This window comes from Antechinus flavipes, chromosome 5, assembly GCF_016432865.1.
Source record: "Antechinus flavipes isolate AdamAnt ecotype Samford, QLD, Australia chromosome 5, AdamAnt_v2, whole genome shotgun sequence".
In the NCBI taxonomy this organism is placed as follows: Eukaryota; Metazoa; Chordata; class Mammalia; order Dasyuromorphia; family Dasyuridae; genus Antechinus; species Antechinus flavipes.
The window spans coordinates 250,225,890-250,247,927 of NC_067402.1; the positions used below are offsets into that span (position 1 = coordinate 250,225,890).

Here is a 22,038-nt window from a genome sequence, read left to right on the forward strand (position 1 = left end):
AACATGTAAAAATAATTTTAACATTAATTTCTTAAAAATGTTGAGTACCAGATCCTCTCCCTTTCTTCCCCCTCATTAAGAAGGCAATAAATTTTACTTAGGCTATAAATGCGCAGTCATGCAAACACATATTTCAATATTAATCATGTTTTGAAAGAAAACAGCCCCCCAAAACCCTAAGAAAAGTAAAATTAAAGAAAAAGTATGCTTCAATCTGTATTTGGACTCCATCGGTTCTTTCTCTGAAGATGAAGAACATTTTTCATCGTTAGTCCTTAGGAATTGTCTTAGATCATTGTATTTCTGAGAATAGCTAAGTCATTTTCAGCAAATCATGGTATGTTTTTTATGATGATGTTTGAAACCAGATCTCCTAGAGTTAGGTCTTTTTAGAAAAATGAAGATCATAGATGTTGTACTAATTCAGATCTTAAAGAATCAAACCTTGGAATACCAACAATTGCTAAGCTTTGGCCACTCTATGCTGAAGAGCTGACTAATAGGTTCTTCATTATTTTTAAACCATATTAAAAAGTATGTGCCATGTTTGTTAATAGCTTGGAAAACCACAGGACTGGAACGTATACAAAGGAGGTCTGTTAATTAGAAGCCAATGAACTTGACTTCATTTGCTGGCAAAACTTCTAGTATCTATTTATCAAAGGTATGGTATACTGGAAAAGTATAGTGATGATTACACCTTTAATGGATTAATCAAAGAACAGGTCATATCAGACTAGCCTCATTTCCTTTTTTGACTGCATTATTGAACTGATAGATAAGGGAATGCTGTAGAGATAGCTAAGGATTTTGAAAATATCTTACATATAGATCACAGATGTTAAACTGGTGACTCTCAAAGCACCAGATTAAAATGTAATTGGGAAATGTTTAACAAAATAAGTAAAAATACAATACAAAATAGATAATGTTGATTTGTGTTTTTCTAAATCAATCTATAATTTACAGGCATATTTTTCTTGACTTTGGCACTGTTAGGTTAGACACTATTAGTTTGTACTAATTTAGATCTGTTTGAATGACTGATCCCTAAGAATGGTTCAACATTAACTTGGAAAGAGGTTTCCAATAATGTTTGCTAGCTACTTTATTCTTGGCTCTGTGCTATTTAACTTTTTAATCAGTGACTTAACTCATCAGTTCTTGAAATATACCTGGGTACAACTGGGGAGTGCTTGAAACTACAAGTCAATACTGTTTTCATAATATACTAAAATATTTTAATTTCTAATATAGTTATTTTATAGATATGATAAACATCAACAATATGGAAGGTTTGTCAGCAATTTTAAAGAAAATATAAGGATCCAAAAATTTAAAAGTCAGAGAACGTTTGACTTTGATCAAAGGACATACAATACTCTTATCAGGTTTGTAGATGATTGTAGAGATAGCTAACATGGCATATGACTGAGTCTAGACTCATGACTCAAGGATCTAGACTAGGAAGTTTTATTTTTGTGTATTATTATGTCTGATCATTTGATGAAACCTATAGATCACTTTTCAGAATAATGTTTTCCAGCAAAACATATTGAATTGCAAAAGAGATCATATCTATTGAAATAGAATTATTAAAAAAAAGCTTTTTAAGTTCATAAACTCTTGAGAATGCTTGATAGACTTTTATTATGTCAATTTGATAAAATAGAGATTTGGATATGAATGGGACTGGATCTGTGCTTTCATTGACCACAGAGAATTCCTGGATGAGGAAACACCTTCTGCTAAAAATATGTACTTTAACATTGATTAATATTGATTTGAAGTCTTATCCTTGGGTGGGGAAAAAAATTACCTTCACATGTATTAGATGCAGATCAATAGCAGTTTGTCTTGAAAAGGATGAGGGATTTAATAGGGATTTGTAAACTCAATACAAGTCAACAATGATATGTGGGAGCCAAAAATATACAATGGTTGCATTAAGGAATTCATGGTATTTGAACCAATGGAGGCGAGAGTCCCATGCTATATTGTAATGGCCAGGCTACATATGGAATACTATATCCATTTATGAGTATCATATTGAAAGAAACCTATTTACAAGATGGAGAGTATTCACAGGAAGTAGCAGGGATGATGAAAGGCCTCCAACTCATGCCATATGAATATTAATCAAGAAGCTGGAGATGTTTAGACTGGGAAATAGAAGACGTGGAGCAGGGCATGATATGTATCTTCTGGTAGTGGAAAGAATGTTGTACAAAAAAGCAATTAGATTTGTGCTAATTGGTACTTTTGGACAGAACCAAGAACCATTTTAAGAAGTTGCAAAGAAGCAGATTTAAAGAAGGCAGTACCTCCTTAAGCATTAGAACTCTCCTAAGTGAAGTGAACTTTTTAGAGAGTTAGTGGGTTTTCTCTTACTGGAGATCTTCATTGTCCAAGAATGTGCAATTGTATCTTGGGATTTAGATAATACTCTTTTTATGCAGCTCTTCCTGATTTTTAAGGTCATTTTGATTTTTAGATAATATTTTTAAAAAGAAGCAGCTTTGTGTGAAGTTCTGTAGAAAGGAGACATACCATGGGTTAATTTATTACATGTTCTTATAGCTTTAGTTGAAGAATGGAGATGAACAAAAAACATCATAGAACCCTACTCCATTTCAATTGTTAAAATAGATTTGTCTTTTACCCCCCTCAACACAGATGAGAAACCTTTGGCTTTTCATGACAAATTAGAAAGTTGCTGGTGGTTTCTGGACCAAATGTTTTAGTACTCCACATAGGTTCATCTGTGTTAGTTTTAAATTAGAGCATTTTCTTCAGACCAGATCTGTTTTTCATCAGCAATGGTAGATTGCTGTGTTCAGAAGACCTTTCTGATTTAGTTCTGAGGCTGATTTTATTGTAGAGATGTCTGCATACCCTGTCATCACAAGCCATTCTGGTGAAACTTCCCATGTTCTGTGTGTGTTGCAGCAATATGTTCAAAGTTTGATCTCTCTCAGATGTGTGTATATGTATACTTAAAGTGAAATCTGTATTTTAGAGCACAAAAGGGATGTGGGTAGGCCAAAACATTGATGGGTATGGTTTTTGTTATACTTTATAATATAAAATTCTAGGTTATTTATTAGCCTATATAACATTTCTTTTCTTTTTTAAAAAAAAATCTGATACATTTTATGAAACTTTTATTTACAAATGGATATAACCTCCTCCCATAGCTAGAAAACTATCTTTCAATAAACAAATAAGAAAAGAGATAAAATAAAGCAATTTTGCAAAGGAAACCAGAACATTAGCCAAGTCAGCCTGTATATGTAATGCTTCACACTCACAGTTCCCCACCATTTTAATGGAAGAGAGGAAAGGTGAATTTTCTCATGTTTTCCTTGTCTCTTAGATTGGTCATTATAATAATCCAGTTTGAAGTTTCATTTTTCTTGTTTTTCTCATTTATTCCTGTCATTTGTCCTCTTCAAAACTGAAGGGCCATCACCACCATCATTAATATATTATTGTTATCATTATGTTTCTCTGTGGGTATTTCATGATTCTGCATAATTCACATTACACCTGTTTATGTGCCTCCTTGTGTTTGTATTCTCCACACCCATTCATCATTTCTCATAGATGTAATACTTCTTTATATTTATGAACTATTGATGATGGTGATGACATCTACTTTGGTCATGAAAAATTATTTTTATAGGACTGTTAAAGCCTTTTCTTATTCCAGATTTTCTAGGACTCTTAGTTTTAAAATAATATTTAAAGATTAAGGGATTAGGGTGAAGTAAAGCAACATTTTATAAGTAAAGTAAAAGCAATATTCGGAATTATTTTGCTTTTTGTGAGTAAGTTCACAAATTCTACAAAATACTAATAACTGCACAATTAAAATAATTTTATCTTCTAAGAATTGTTCTAATACTGGTTCACATGTTCACATATGTACGTGTGTGCATACATACAGTTTTAATCAAGAGCTTATTATGTGGAAAAATAAAGACTGCTTTACAGAGTGAATTTCAGGTCGAACATATTTCTCTATATGTGTTTTACTGAGCCTTGTACTGTGGTGCCTTCTGCCTGGATATTTATGTTTTCTTGATAGAACTAACAAAATGGTGTCTTATATGAGGATTCAGGCTATTCTGCAGTTCCTTTCTTTCAGTCTGATATACTTTGTGAAACTGTCTTATTGAGAGAACCAAGAATCTGATCTGTCCGGGAATCTCCATCTTTATTCAGATTATTAATTTAATTCAATTCCAGAGTAGCTGATTTGTTGTTATTTTAGTGATTTACCATGTGATTATTAAGTGATTATAAGGCTAGGCATAGGGGATGCAAAGACAATGCCTATATATATTCCCTTTTATGAAGTACTTACATTCTACTAGAAAGAAAAATTTTTGAAGAGTTTCAGAAATTACTCAAGGAGATAGTATATGGTAATATCTAGGGAATAGTAGCTAGGTGGTAAGTATAGTGGGTGGAAGCACTGAACCTGGAGTCATGAAGATGCTAGTTATCTGACCCTAGGTAAATCACTAATCATGTTTGCCTCAGTTTCCTCATCTATAAAATAAGCTAAAGAAGGAAAACCACTCCAGTGTCTTTGCCAAGAAAACCCCAATGGGGTCACAACGAGGTAGGCACAACTAAAATAATTGAACAATTTTGTTTCATGCTCTGCCTCTGACATATTCTAGCTTTGTGACCCTAGGCAAATTAATTATTTTCTCAATATCTCTAAGTAATACTTAAGGCTGTAAATTGCCAAATAGGCACAATTTGAATTAATAGAGGGAATGTTTTCCTTAGAAGTTTCACATACCAATGAAATCATAATTTTTATACTGCACACAAAAGAAAACATCCTACTAACTTTACTATAATTTTTTATTATGCCTATTTTTCAGATGATGAAGCTGATAACTCAGAATGATCAATGATCCATGCATGATCACAGTGCTACATGTAGTATCTGAACTCAGTTCTTCCCTATTTGAAGTCAAGTACTCTGTCCTTAATAAACACAAGCTATAGTACTAAATCTTGTTACAATTGTTTTAACTATAGGTCCCATGGCATGCCAAAAATATCAACAAGAATATTCTATGTAGTTTGCGATCATCTCAGGACCTATGTAAATACAAAGGAAAGAGTGAAAACATTTCTATATGAGCAAGGCAAGAAGGATGCATTATAAATATATATCTAAAAATAGCTTCTTGACTTTTCTGTTTGATTGAAATGGAAGCAAGAATCCAATATAAGTGATTTGATTGAGGCTAAATTTCAGGGAGAAACAGGACTTAGATGAACAGACAGTCCCAGAATCTGGGAGGAATACTAGTCCTCCTTTACTCAATTGTATTCTTTAAGTTTACCTAATTTTTTCTTTTAATTTTAATGGCCAAAAAATACTCAGATCTAGGACCCTTCCTAGAATCTCATCCTGTAAGTTAAGAGAATCCTTTCCTTAGGATGTGTTATTTTCTGTAGTAAACCATTCACTATCACTGTTAGGAAAATGACTATGTATTTGAAATTACTTTCCTTTAAAGTCATTCAACAAATTTGTGTGAACTAGTGCCATCTATAAGGTAACTAGACACTAAGGTCCTTTCTTGAACTAAACAGCCAAGCATTCTAATTCTATTTTAGAGAACACAAATCTGTTGGGCTGGCCATACTGTTCTTATTCCAAATGTATGCTTGCCAAAAAAGATTATTTTATGTTGAATCACACAGGACAAGTGCTCACAGGGTGGTCAGAAAAAGCTATAGAAGGACACTCTCAAGGTCTCAAGAACTTTACAGGTGATTTATGACATGGGAGACACTGGCACAGGACTACTACCCAACCACAGTCAAATACTGTAACTTGACTCTAGCATACTGATGTCATTTTGGTCCTCTTCAAGATTGAAAGACAACAACTGTTGCTTAAATAATCCTCAACTTGTGCTGCCTTACTGTAGGGAAACCAAGGATTCCTGGACTGTTTTTCCTTTGATTTTGTAGACCAAATAGCACTTAGGACAGCACCAGATACCAGTTGTGGCCTTTCTTTTTCTTCATGTGATAATAATCCATTGAACATGGCCTTTTTAGAATACTAATTATCCTTGAGATTGCCTTTGTCAGTGAAAACGCATCCTGTTTCTCCTAGTGGTATCCAAATTTAACTTTAGAAAGCCAAACATTTCTTGGGCCCATTATGTTTGGAACTCTGATTTATTTGAGCAGTACACCACAATATTAGGCAGATACATTCACAGATATAGTCATTATGAACTAATGAAAATCTTAATATGGGTTTTTATTGTGTGGATGGTAAAGTGATGACAGAAAAAAATGAGTATTTTATGAGAGAGAAAAATAAAGTAAAAGTAAAATGTTAAGAATAGTGAATTTCTGATGTATTCATACAACTTAGCTTCAGTATAATTTTTCTAGACTCATTACATATTTTTCCCTATCCTTGATGCTAACGTAATTGGAAATGTATCAATAAATAAATGAATCATTGAGCATTTATTAAATGTCTACTATGTGCCAGGCACTGTGATTGAGTGCTGAGTGTGAGACAGGGAGGACTTGACTTAAAATTCTGCCTCAGACACTGGAAAGTCACTTCTACCCTCATTTTCCACATCTCTGAAATAGATATTGATGGTACCACCTATCTTCCAGTGATGTTTCAAGGATAATGTTAGATTACATATGCAAAGTACTTTGCAAATATTAAAGCACTATGCAAGTGCCAGCTATAATAATTGAAAGGTATTGTGTGAGACTAGGTATAGTGGTTTCCTTACAGCAAGGAATACCTGTGTTTAATCTCTGTCCTTGATACACAGTAGTTATGTGACCCTTAGCATGTCACTTAAGTTCCCAGTGGTCCAGACCAGATATGGAATATTGAATATGGGATCCAGTAGCAGCAATACTCCCCAAGACTAGAACAGATAGAAATGTAAGCAGAAAAATGTTTAGCAAAGTAAATAAAAATACAATAAAACATTATATTTCAAAATTAAGTCAATTATGCAGTGTTCCAGATTTTTATTATGTTTAGTGGCCACTTTTCTATTTGGGTCTGAGATGACTGCTATAGGCAATTGGCTTAAATTCCTACTCTGATGCCTGTTCTCGCCCCAGTGATTTCATATTATTAGAAATTAGGTTTATGTGTACATTTAGTATATTTTAAGTACAGTGTAGTTTCCCTGAGGTCAAGGGTTATTTACTTTTAGCTATTTGTACAGCACAGTGCTGGGCACATAGGCCCTTAATAAATAGATAATGAATGAATGCATTTAGTTGTTATTTTGAGCACACAAAATATCTGTCATCTAAATCCATTTAGGATTTCTCATTTATAAAATTTAAAAATATCTTTGGTAAGTAATTTATGATTGGATGAGAATCTTTGTTAAGCTAAAATAACCCACTACTTAACTGGATTAAAAAGTTAATAATTTTCATTTTCTCTCTGAAATTCTAAGCCTGACTTGGCAGCAGTAGGAATGATGATCATCATAATAATACTTAGCAATTATGCAACACTTTATCTGGGAAAGTAGAAGTTCCTTTTAGATGTCAAGCCCAAACTTTTCTCTCATCTGCCTCTGCTCTGGTAATTGATCTTCATTCCCTAACTCTTAAAAAGAGGAGAGAGGAGATAGTAACATCAACATATTAGCTAATGATACTTAAAATTTATTATCAAAGACCTTCATCATGGTATAGAGGGAGTTTTATTTCATTTTTGTATATAGCACAGGTCTGGGAGAAGAGACTGACAAAATGAATCAAAAATCAGATGCAAATGGATTATTTCTAAGATGAAATATTATGGAAATAAGTATGAAGTTCTATATCTGGCTTCTATATCTGTATATTTTAAAAATATGGATGAATGGACAAAAATTTGTGTGAAAAAGATCTGGGAGTTTTAGTGAATGGTGTGTACAACATAAGTTAATATTATGATGCAGTAGCAATATAAATAACAACAAACATAAATCAGCACTAAAAAATAATCCAAGGACCTTATTACCATAGCTCTCATGCTGGAAGGGACCTCAGAAACTATTCAATACAACCCTGTCATTACAGATGAAAAATCCAAGGCTTATGAAGATTAAATGATTTGCCTTAGTTCATATAAGTAAGGTCTGAGTTGGGATTTGAACCTAGACCCTCTGAGTATGAATCCTGTATTCTTTTTCATGATTCCATGCTCCCTCCCAACAAGCATGGTGGAAGCTGTGTTGTTCTTCTAGGATCATAGATTTAGAATTGTAATCTGAATAAGTACTGGAAGTTCCTATAGAGATGCTCATAGCATCATAGATTTAGACTTTAGAAATCATTTAGTCCAAAATTTTCCTTTTATATTAAAGGGAACCAAGGCCTAAAGAGAAAAGTGACTTGTCCAAAGACATACAGTAGGTAGGCATGAGAGGCAATATTTGAACCAATCTTCTGTGACTAGTGAATTAATATATTTCCCACTTTTCCACTTTATCTTTCAAATAGTAAATGATAATATAAGAACTAATAAGTCCTTCTAGGGAACCCATTTTCATTTATCTAGGCATTCTAGAAACATTAACTTAAATGCTAGGGAAAATTCTAATATACGAATTCCAGTTCTAGTGGCCAAATTAAAAAAAAAAAAAGATTTCTTTTCCCTTAAAATTATCAAATTTATTGTTTATTTATTTTAACATTCTTTTTAAAATTTTAAGTATCAAATTCTTTCCCTCCTATTTCCCTCTCACCAACTTAGACAGTAAAATAACAAGTAAACAAAAAAAAAAACCACCACATATCAATTATATACATGAAATCATGTAGAACATTTCCTTCTTAGTCATATGTGTGAAAAAGTGAAAAATAATTCTTCAGTTTGCACTAAGTTCATCAGTTTTCTCTTGGAGATGAGTAGCATTTTTTTTTTAACTCATAAGAAGTCCTTTGGAATTGTCTTCGATCATAGTATTGAACAGAGTAGCTAAGTCTAAAAGAGATATTTGTTTTTATTTATTCTCTCTGCATATATAATTCAGTCATTTTTCAATCACAGCAGAGTGACTTGCTATTTCCTTCTCCAGCTCATTTTACACATGAAGAACTTAGTCAAATAGGTTAAATGACTTACCTAGGGTCACACAGCTGGAAAGTTCAGATTTGAACTCATAAAGATGAATCTTCCTGACTCCAGATCCAGTTCTCTAACCATTGCATCACCTATTTGCACACAAGGACACCTTAATAGAAACTCATGTCTCATTCTGATGCCAAATAATGGCATAAAGGTGAAAGGTTCTGAAAGGTTTCTGCCTACAATGAGTAAACTCTGGCAAGTTCCATTCATCTGGAAAAATGTTGAGTCATGTTATCCAGCCAAGTCATAAGCTTGGAAAGACTTCTTAAAATGTCACCTTCAGCATAGTGAATATTTTGTTCAAACTAGAGGAAATGCAAATTATATTGAGGGAGGGAATACTCATACTGATAATCAAAGATCCAGAGCTCAAAAAACACAGAGCCTTTCTAATCCTATGTTTTCATTGTACAGATAAAGAAATTGAGGATCAGAGAGGTTAAATAACTTCAAGTCCACACAGGACTTCAGACCAATGTTTTTAGTGCACCTAATATTGCTTATTTAGAATCCAAGTCATTTGAATCCAAAATCAATGCTCTTTCCAAAGTCTCACTCTGGTCAGAGAGCCCCTCAAATTATAATAGGCATTATACTTGAAATTTTGCCAGCTTGTTAGAACCTGGCAAAGCATGTGCTTTATTAGCATAACCTTTTAAGAATAAAACTTTGATGGTCAGAAGATCTTATATCTTTTTTCACTTTGAGCAATGATTGTTCATTATGTGCTAGTGCAACTGCAAAGAACAATCAAAATGCTCTTAGCATTGAGTCTCATACAAGGCAAATAAAGATGGCAGGGCAGATTTTCCCCCCACACCATTGATAAGATTTACAATTCATTGGACCTTTAGTGACATATTCTAAAAGGGGAAAAAAAATAAAAATAGAAACAGAAGACCAAAAAGTGAGCATATCTAAGAAAAGGATAAATCTTCCTTAAAGATTTTGGATAGTAAAAATAAATAAATAAAGAAAGAAAGACACTTTTGTCTTTGTTTCACTGGAGACAAATTCTTTTTGTTTTCAGTGACAGTCTCTCAGTCTTTATTTTCTCTAGAATACTGTGGCTAAAATGTTTTATTTTCACATAATTTGTTCCCATTCTTTCCATAGTTTCTAGAAATAAGTTTCCTCTGTTATCCATAGCTTGGCTTATTGAATAATCAACATTGTCACAAAAATAAACTCAGAAATTAAATCAATATTGAAATTCATTTTTTAGTTGTCTTTTCCCCACCTACCTGTGTGTTATGGGATGCTTCTTTATTATAATTTTGGATTGATTTATGACACCAGGAGACTTTTCCCTTATGTTTATTTGTAATATACCAAAATGCAAAGTATAATAGATAGAATGCTAACCTCAGAGCCTAGAATTCTTGAATTCTAGTGCTTTCTCTGACATATTGAAGCTGAATAACTCATCTAAATTCTCAGGTGCCTATAACAAATTTTGAAAACTAAGTTGCAGTGACACTTTGTTCAGTAGAAGGCATTTTATCACTGATCCCATTATCAGAGAAATCTCTGATCCACATTCTGGTTCATAAACTTGGTAAGACAATAATACATTTATGTCATTTAAGATTTTTTTGTCTATATATATTCCTTAAATACATAGCTATTTAAATGACCCTGAAATAACTTCCATCATGGACATATATGTAATCTGTAATATGATGTTCAAACTCTGACTAGCTTTATTTTCTTGGTTGTTTTTCAAAATTTGTTATAGGCACCTGAGAATTTAGATGAGTTATTCAGCTTCAATATGTCAGAGAAAGCACTAGAATTCAAGAATTCTAGGCTCTGAGGTTAGCATTCTATCTATTATACTTTGCATTTTGGTATATTACAAATAAACATAAGGGAAAAGTCTCCTGGTATCATAAATCAATCCAAAATTATAATAAAGAAGCATCCCATAACACACAGGTAGGTGGGGAAAAGACAACTAAAAAATGAATTTCAATATTGATTTAATTTCTGAGTTTATTTTTGTGACAATGTTGATTATTCAATAAGCCAATCAGTACTATCCAGTAACTATTATTATTAGCAAGCAGTTAGTTCAGTGGATAAAATATTGACCCTGGACTCTGGAAGGCCTGAGCTCAAATATAACCTCAGAATATATCTTGTGATCTTGAGGAAGGCAGCCTCCATTTGCATCAATCTCCTTATCTGTAAAATCATTCATATGTTCAAGGATGTTATGAGGATAAAATAAAATCATATTTGTGAGATGCTTTATAAATCTTAAAGTGCTGCATAAATGCTGCTGTTGACAATGATGATGATGATAAATACATCTACAATAAACTGTTTTTAAAGCTTTTTATACCGTGACCCTACTCTACTTTTTTAAGTTTAATATATATGATTGCATTTAATGAATTCTATAATCTATCCAAATTAACTTTTTTTGTTGTTATCCACAACTATTACATCATCTTCCATCTGCATGTCATTGTACTGCCCATTTCCTCTCAGTTTTGATTCTTAAACTCCCATTTCCACCAAAATTCTTCTCAAGCACCATTTTGCAAATGACATCATCCCTAATATCTAGCCTTTATCTTCTCCTCAGATCATCTTGTCTTTCTTTTGCATATACTTTTATCGCTGCTCCCAAGCCCCTTTTACCCAGAAGAATGGGAGTTCTTCAAAGGCAGGGGCTATTTCATTATTGTCTTTGTATTCCCACTGCCTATGTCTGACACAAAGTAGATGCTTGATTAGATGATAGTAGATCCATGTTGATTAATTTCTTGATGATTTGTAAGAGTTCTGCATTCTTTGTAGCCTATAGATGTATCTATTTATTTCAGTAAATCAACAGTTAATAAAATTAAACTTTGGAATCATCTCTTTATATACATCTCTTAATATACTTTATATGCTATATATACATGTGTGTATATGTGCATACTTGTGATACTGAGCTGATGACTGGAAGAACTCTGGTTTTTGATCCTTAACCATTTTTCAAATTCTGATCCCCTGATATTTATCATCCTCCCTACCCACCATTTCTATCAGTACTATCCAGTGACTATTATTTTTAGGTGAGCTTCTCAGCCTCCTGGAAGATTGTTTTGTCTTTGCACTGCTTTATAGCTCTAACTCCAAATGTGGACATGGTGGCAGTTATGTAGATGTTTCTCCCTAATGTCAGTAATATTCATACTAATGTGTGAATTAATGCTTTGGTGCAAAGGCCAGTGAGGGTCTCATTCTAGTCTTGTTAGAAGATCAGTTATTCCTGACAATGCTGTTTGGCAGTTTGTCAGTTTTTGTATTTCTTTTAAATTTTAATTATAACCTATCAAGTCTTAAGCGATTACTCCTGGGTTAGATTCTGATGAATGTCATTGCAGGGTGTTTTAATTTAATGGATCCCAAATAACATCTGTTTCTAATGTTTTAAAAGCCAATTTATATGGAAATTCATTTAGCACAAAGTCAATACATACAGACTTGTAACTCGTACTCTGTGTAGAAAAAAATCAAAACTCAAAGTCAAACTATTAAAATATGGTATGCAATCAATTAACTTAGTGTTATTCAAAACATGGTTTCATCAAGTCTATTGTCCCTTTCCCACATGCCACAACCAATTATAAGCATTCAGAATGTTTTAATCCTCTGGAGAAAATTCAGCTGATAGAGTACTTTGGAAAAATAGATAGACTAGCCCAATGCAAATGAAGTTTACTTTAAAACACCAGTACCCATTATATTGTGCCCTTATGTCACCTTAAACCTGCCTGCCTTGGCACCCTTATGCCTTTTAGAATGACTTCTTTTGAAATCTGCTGTTTTGTTATATAACATCCCTCTGCTCTCAAGATGTTAATGACTTAGTAGAGCGCTCCCAACCAGTAGACATCATTTGATGGTACTCTCAAAGCCTTCTTGGTCTGATGGCAACTGAAAGCACCCCTTTATTTGTTTTCTAATCATGTGCTGCAAAGGGAAAGAATATTATGCTTGGAGTCAGAAGACCTCGGTTTGAATTTTCCTCTTATATTTAATGTATCAGAGACATGTAACTCTTGTGCTTTGCACAGAAAAAAGAAATTCAAAACTCAAACTGTTAAATGGCAGTTATTTGAGCAGTAGTCAAAACATGGTTTCAGCAATTGTGTGACATTGAGGAAGTCGCCCTCAGTCTCAGTTTCCTTTTCTCGAGGTTTTAGATACAACTAACTCTGTGGTCCTTTCTGGCTCTAAGCTGTGATAGGCTTAATCCATTTTAATAATGGAAACAAAAAAAAAAAAAAAAAAACAAAAAAACAATGAGATACTTCTCATGGAAGGACCAGTGGGATGGGGAAAATATTTTCAGGACCTAGATCTTTTTATTTTTATATACCCTTATGTACCAAATAAAAATTGGATTGACCTTTGTGTGAGTGATGGTAGTAAGGGAAGATTACTTGAGAATTGGACTCAGCAAATGTTTATCAGACACCTTCTATAAGCATGTCTGTGCTAAAGGCTGAGGATACAATGATGAGAAAAAAAGAATGCATAACTTAGCTGCTGCCTTCAAAGAGCTTACAGTAGGATGGATGGAGCAGAGGTGAGAAGAAATGTTTATGAAACAAATATGGAAACTTTAACAACACATATGCTTTGAAGGCCTGTTAGTACTTCTGGTAATACTTACTAACTGGAAGGTTTCAAAGTCTGTTCCCTCTCTGTTGTCTTAGGAACCAATTGCTGTGAAAAATTAGTGCTGTGTTCTTGACTAAAGCAAATTGGGAAGTAGGCAAGGGCAGTATTTACTCCATTCACTGATATAAAGAAAACAGGATAAACATAGGGCATAGTCTCTGCCTTATAACACCTTGATTTCTAGTTGGATAGTCAATACACACACACACACACACACACACACACACACACACACACACACACACACACACGGCATATTTAAGTAGCAAGGAAAATGTCCAAATATTTCAAAGGCAGGAAAAACTGAAGGAAATTAGAAGTTGGTCACTGTCAGTTGGAGTAATCAAGAAGGATGGGTGTTGGGATTGTAGCTAAGTCAAGGAGTGCAAACAATGAAAATATCACCCCAGAGGTGATATTCTTTCTGTCCCTTTTTATCCTAACACTTATTCATCATTGGGTGGGTTTTTTTGTTTGTTTGTTTGTTTAGTTTTAATTTTTCCTTTATTAACATTTGTTTTCAGGGGGAAAAAAACCTGATAAATTCATTCACATGAAAGTAGATTTGATGCCAGAGAATTTGGGTTGCTTTGCCAATTAACTGATAGTATCTTGGGAAAGTCATTCAAATCTCTGATCTTCACTTTATACTCATGTATAAAATGAGGAATTGGGACTATGACATCACTAAGGTCTCTTTTATGATGAAATGTAAACAATTAATAAGATTTAATATTTTTCCCTCTCAGAAATAATTACATTTCAACATGTAACAATATCATTAGTGAAAAGAATAAATATCTAATTGTGAATGTCTCTTATAAGTTTTACCTTGAAATTTTATTATCTTGAGAGACTAGAAATTCTTTGTAGTTCCTCCAAAATTAGACAACATAAGCTTTGGGAAACCACCCTTATTTCTATTCATTCTGTATAATCACAGCCTAGCTAAAATGAAACATCATGTCATTTAGCACACAGTATTGGAGCTAAGGGAATGATGTAACAATGTCACTGCAATTTGTTTCCATTTAAAAATGTATTTTATTTTTAATTCTATTTTAAAAAATAATTTTGTTTTTTAGCCGAGCTATCAAGACTAATCAGGATCTTCTCCCAGAAACGCCATGGACTCACATATTCTACAATGATTTTTGGGGGACTCTTCTTACACATAGTGGCAGCCACAAGTCCTATAGGCCACTTTGTACTCTTTCTTTTCGCTTTAATCACGCCATTGGAGGCTTGAATCCCTGGAGCTATCATCTTGTCAATGTTCTGCTGCATGCAGCAGTCACCGGTCTCTTCACAAGCTTCTCCAAGATCCTCCTTGGTGATGGACATTGGACCTTCATTGCTGGCCTAATGTTTGCCTCCCACCCAATTCACACAGAAGCAGTGGCAGGCATCGTGGGAAGGGCCGATGTGGGAGCCAGCTTCTTCTTCCTGCTCTCTTTGCTGTGTTATGTGAAGCACTGCTCCACTAGAGGCTCTTCCTTGAGCACCTGGGGCTGGTTCCTAGGGACAGGACTCTGCGCTGGGTGCAGTATGTTGTGGAAGGAGCAAGGTGTGACTGTGCTGGCCGTGTCAGCGGTTTACGATGTCTTTGTCTTTCACAGACTGAAAATGGACCAGATTCTACCTTCTATTTACAAAGTAAGTGAGTGTTGGCTCTTGGGTCGTTGGCTTAATGAGGGAAATAATTAGTTGGTCACCTACCAGATAAGGAATGGGTATTTTTGCAGTTCTTCAAATAGAATGTAAGGTGAATTACCAAAGCATTCTCTTTTTGATCATGAGAAAGTGAAAGGATCATTCCAGACCACTTACTACAAGGTTGGGTTTTATTCACTAATTACTTTAATTAAGCCATACTGAGCTCAATTTTGTTCACTCATTGCTTTGACCTAGATTTCATATTGGGAAAACCACCTTTGTTTATATTCCTTCTATAGTGAATATATGTCTTATATTTTAAATTCTTAAAATAAATGTCAGTATATATTTGTCTCATTATTGATACAAACTCAGAATTTAATGACTTCTCTTATGTCTTCATTTGGAGGAGTCATGTAATAGTAGATGAAATGCTGGGTCAGGAGGATATGTGTTCATATCCCCAGATTTAATGGTTATATGACTTTGTGACTCTGGGGTAACTTTCCAGGATTTATCTACTAAATCAGGTTGTATTCTTCATTGATAGAGGAAATTGTCACACTGGGAGTCCTTTATAATGAATAAGTTCCATATTCATGTGTCTTCTTTCCTCAGTTCTCCTTTTATGTCATAAAAACAAATGCACCTACCATGCATATATATATTGAAAATGCTTCTATAATATCTGAACTAAGAGCTAAAAGTAAGACTCCACCTTTTCCTGCTTTGATTTCAGCCTGGAACCCTCCTTTTGTATGTTGTCCATCCCTTTTAGATTGTAAGCTCCTTGAGGGCAGGGAATGTCTTTCTTTTTATCATTTATATCCCTAGTATTTAGCTTAGAGCCTGGAAATTAATAGGTTCTTAATAAGTAGATATTGGATTGGCTTAGATCCCACTGCTCTAACTCCAAACATGAACATGATAGAGATTATGTAGATGTTCAATCCTGAGGATTGAGATCCTCATTCTAATGTTATAATTATTGCTTTGATGTAAAGATTAACATAGATCAACACTAAAATTTTCAAGCTTTACATATATGATCTTATTTATCTTCATAATAACCCTAGTAGATAAACTACATTTTACAGAATAGGAAACAATCTGAGAAAGAAAATGTGATTTGCACAGAGTAACACAGTTAGTAAATGTCCAAGGTGGGATACCAGTTCAAGTTTTCCTGAATCCAAGTTAATAGAGGGGCAAGATGGCAACAAATGGCCAGAATACTGGCCTTAGAGTTGTCAAAATGTTAGTTCCAGTCTGCCCTCTGATACCTTGTGACTATGAGATCCTAGGTAAATAACTCAATTTGGGGCAACTCTGGGGGTCAACTTTATAGGACCTCAAGTTATAGTTGAGTTGTTAAGGGCCTGTGTTGGAAAAGATGCTAAGTATGGACAAAACAAAATATAATTTTTCTTTTTCTTAACTCTGGTCTCAGAGAATGGAGGTCACAATCAAAAGTACCTGTGTTAGCTTGTCCATTAGTGAAATTAAGTGCAACTTAATTTTTCCCCCTATTTCCCCCCAAACCTTCAAGTACAGTACTATTTTAGAAGTCTTGTGATTCTTTGACTACTATCCTAGTCCATTGACTGTACTTATTGAGCAATTTCTTTCAAACTTGTAGTAGAATCTGGCCAAGGACTCGAACTAGAATAAATTTACCTTTACTCTGAATTTCAGTATATAGTCTGACATTTGGCAGATGTTTTCAAACCCTAGTCATGTTTTAGGCAAACTCACTCCACCCCCTTCCCACCTTCCTTGGAGACTTAAATAAGGAATTGTGGTTCTGGAAGAATGCCTTGTGAAAGATGCCATTTGATTGGTGTTGAGAAAGCTGACATTTTTTTCTGCCCAAAATTTGAGGCTTGCTTGAAAGTGAAATGGAAAGAAATCAAAAGAAATTGGAAGTGGGAAGCCTGAAGTGTTTAATGTTTAAAAAAAAAATCAAAATTGCTAATTTTTCTACCTAGCAGGTAAAAATAATCACTTATGTGTTCCTGCTCTGTGGAGAAACATTACCTTTTTAGTTGAAGCTCAAATATCAAGTATTGAATGAAATTATTTGGTGATTTCAATGAAATGCTGAGGCTTTATAAGAAAACCCTGGCTGAAATGCAAGAACTATAAACAACATGTCTTTCTCAATATCAGATCTTAATTTTAAATTATTTTTATGAATAGATTCTGGGGGTGATTTATTTTCCTTCTTTCAAGTAATATCACCAAGAAACAGAACAGCTATTATATATTCAGGGCCTCTATTTAGTTTTATGAAATGAAAAAAGACATAAGAAATGGTCATTTTATTGCATGCTCTCAGGAAGCTTGCAATCTAGTTAAGGGGCAAAGTTAAGGTGGGAAGCTAAATTCATTGTATGTAAGGTACCATACAGTGGCTGCCATATGAATGGCAGGAAAAGCCTCAACAGTTAAGATACAGATTTTAGCTCACTGAGAAGAAATTTGTTCCACTAAATTTCCAGTTTAACAATTAGAAACTTAGAAAATAATTCTGATTAATGCTATTTCTAGTTTTGTCATTTTTAGGCTGTCTATGGAAGAGATTCCAGTTGTGGACAAACTGATTTCCTTTAGAAAAAATGTATTTCTAAGGCAAATAATGATGATGAAGATAATAAAAATAATTGTAATGGTGATTTTTGTTAAAGATAACAAAGATAAAGTGTATTTCAACTATTTCAAGACTTGTAAAGCACTTTAAATTTGTCACATCATACAAACAATTCTGTGGGGTAGTTACTATTATCATTTACATTTTACAGGTGATGAAATAGCATGTTTAAGTGACTTGGACAGGGTAATGATAGAATTCAAGCACAGGTTTTCCAGATTGCCAAGTAGAACTATCTATCCTTTAGCTGTCTAATGATAGGTTTTGTAGCTATTTGTCATAAATTAGGAAGTAATAGCAATTAAGGTGTAGCTAATTGTGTTGTAGTGGATAGAACACTTAATTGAACATTGGCAGTTTGAATACTTGTCTCAACTTTCTGCTAACTATCTGTGAATGTAAGCTTTCAAATTCTTAGCTGCCTAATGTATATAATGTTAAGATGAATTAGATGATTTTAAAAAACAGCTTTAATATATTATGTTTCTTGCTGCTTACAAATATGCTTGCTGTAAAGGGATGCTAGAATATGTGTGCAGGATTTTGTTTAAGTTGCATACTAAAGTCATACTGAGAATTTTTCCATAATTTAATCATATGATCCATCCCTGGATTTATAATTAATATAGAAGTGACATTTAAAATTCTATTTCTGTTAAATCAATTATGATACACAGATTTTCAGAAATTTACCTTAGCATCCAAGTATGAACAACAATTACCTCTGTTATACAACCAATAGTCACTGAGTTTTTGCTTTAAGACTTCCAATGGAGAGCATGGGAAGGGACATACCCTTTCCTGAGATAGCCTATTTTAATTGCTAGATCCCCCTTCCCCCCCCATTCATTCAGCAAGCATTTATAAAGCAACTATTACATGCCAGACATTTTATTAATTCCTGGTGATATAAAGACAAAATGAGATCGTTCCTGGCTTCAAAAAGCTTGCTTTCTATTAAACATAATTAAAAGTCTTTCTTTGCCTTAAGATTATATCTGCCTTTCTGCACCTGCCAAGTTTTGCTTTTAGGGCGATCAGTCAACAAATTTTAACAATTTACTATGTGTTACTATGCTAAGCAGTGAAGATACAAATACACAATTTCCTCAGGAATATTACATTATGGTATGAGAACGTAACACCTAAAAAGAGCTAAAAATCAAAGATATTGTGGAAAGAAGTACCTGAGATAGGAGATCATAGTCGAGAGAATGAGAGATTGTTGTTCAAAGGCCCTTCCCTAAGATGGAGCTCCTGGAAGAATTCACCAGTGAGAGAAAACTATGAACAACAAAATGTGATCTGTTTTTCATATAACAGTCCTTTAAAAACTGAAGACAACTTTTAAATTTCATCTCCTGGGTAAACATCCCCATTTCTTATAATCCTTACATGAACTCATGCTTTCTGTCTTTCTCTGTATATTCTGCAGCTTTTCAATATCTTTCCAAAAATATGCCACATAGAGGTGAACACAATACATCTAATCTGAATAGAGGAGAGAATAATGGGATTATCGCTTCCCTAGCCTTTGACATTATTCCTCTTTTAACATAACCTCAATTTAAATTACCATATATTTATTTAGGTTGAGATGTTGTACAGATAACTAATATTGAGGCTGCAATCTGGTATTCTTCTCATGCAAAATGTTGTATGGTCAGGCCTTTTTAATCTTGTACCAGTAATGATTTAAAAAAGATAATTTTTCCACTTTTTCATTTTCTATTTTGGGGAGGTTGGGGAAGGGGAACAAGGAACAGAATATTTCATCAGAATAGAGAGCTTCCAATGAGGACTGTTCTACCTTAATACATAGAGAGGGTTTTTTTTTTTTTTTCTTTCCAGTTACTGAGATAATAACTTGTGTGAGATCATACACATTGTCGGTTCAGGTCAAAGGCAGAGCTTGAAACCAACTTTGTATCTAACTTTCTAGTTACTATGTCATGCTACTTCTCAGATCATTTCCATGCTGTTCTTTATTTTACCTACTTTCAAACCATGATATGCTTTCGGGTAGTCAGAAATATCTGATCCTATCCTTTCTCTTTCCTCACTAACCTGATTTCTATCTACTTATTCATCTCAATTCTTCTTCTCTGAAACTTTTCCACATTCCTGATTATAGAGATTTCCTGTTGAACCCATGCCATATTTCCAATTATAGAGAATTTCTAAATCTTATTAAATTTTTCGGGCCTAGAGAGATTAAAAACAGTACTAAAAGAAGAAATAAGAAGGGTATTGCTCCTACTCCTTCAATATTCAGTTCTATGCAAATAATTCCTAGATCACTATTCAGTCTTAATCTTCAGTCCTGTATCATCAACTGCCTTTTGAATGTGTCAAATTCAACATGTCCAAAATAGAGCCGTAGTTCTTTTCTCCCAAATATTTCCCTCTTCTGAATCATCCTTTCTTCCTTCTTTTTCTTCCTTTCTTTCTTCCTTCTTTCTTCCCTGCTTCTCTTCCTTCCTCCTTCCCTCCCTTTCTTCCTTTCTTTCTGTCTGTCTTTCTTAATCTGTGTGTGTATGTGTATTTATGTATTAATTTTCCCTATCCATGCCATTATTGTTTGAATCACTAAATTTTACCAATTTGGGATTATGCTCAGTTCCTTACCTAAATTCAACTCATAAGTATAATAATCTGTGGCCAACTCTTGTCCTTTCTAGCATCACAATATCATATGTATTATACATGTGACATGTGCATATGTGATATATATACACACGTGTATACACATAATATATATGTATATATACATACTACATAAGTAGCTACATAGCTAAAAATGTGTAGTTCTGTATATTATATATCTATATTTCCTTTTCTTGATTCACACATCTATCTCTTTAGACTTTCATCATTTCATGCTTGTTTCAACAGCCAACTGAATGGTCGCCCCAACTTAAATCTCTCCTCAACTAGTTAGTCCTCTAATTAGCTGCCAAAATTCTTTTCTTAAAGTGTAGTCATTCTTTAGTAGTTCCTTGTTTTTTGTTATATCATATGGAATTTTCTTGACAAAAATATTAGAGTGGGTTTCTATTCTTGCATCAATTCATTGTACAGACAAGGAAACTGAGGCAAACAGAGTTAAGTGAGTAGCCTAAGGTCACTCAGCTACTATAAGTGTCTGAGGTTGAATTTGAACTCAGATCTTCCTGACTCCAGGTCCTTCACTCTTTAGGCACAATGGCACTTTAGGTTCCAACTAAGGTACTACTTCTCAAGCTGGAATTACAGTTCCCAATTTATATAAGCCAATGATAATCAGCTCTACCATAATATTCATCCCAAGCTTCCTTTATAGTAGCTTTGAAAATTTCACCTTTTTGAAAATCTTACTCTCTCATGTTGATTTTTAGATATGATAAAACTCAAACAAATCTAGGATTTGAATGATATGGCTGCTCCTACTAGGTATCTACATTACAACTCACTTATGTCAAATTCTCCAATATGATTCTTGTTGATCCCCTATGTCATAAAATCTGTATCTCACATGAATTATAGTTTAAAGGCTGAAAAAATTACCAAATAAAGAGTCCAATTTTTTGATACATAAAATAATATGTAGAGACTTGAGAAATCTAATAAGGTAGACATCACCATCACCATCAGATAGGGATATATGGATGGGAGAAAATACAGACTTGTAATTTCTTTAGTATTGGATGATTCTGATGAGAAATCTCCTCTCATTGAAGTAGACCAGAAGCAATCCTGATATAGAAAAATTTCCTGGCCAACTGTCATGGTCAGATTCCATTACCAATTTGTGACAAAAGTTGATTAATAAACTATAAACAAATTATAAATTATATTATAATAAATGGTATAAATAAACCACAAATAAATTATAAATTACAAA

The 22,038-nt window shown here is 33.6% G+C and overlaps 1 protein-coding gene across 2 annotated transcripts in view; it reads left to right on the forward strand.

Moving 5' to 3' along the window:
* TMTC2 (transmembrane O-mannosyltransferase targeting cadherins 2) overlaps positions 1-22,038 on the forward strand; it is a 535,380-nt gene that overhangs the window by 185,436 nt on the left and 327,906 nt on the right. For both annotated transcript variants that reach the window (XM_051961459.1, XM_051961458.1), the window contains one exon: positions 14,935-15,505. In XM_051961459.1, coding sequence (XP_051817419.1) covers positions 14,935-15,505 — 571 coding nt within the window. The remainder of the gene's footprint in view (positions 1-14,934; positions 15,506-22,038) is intronic.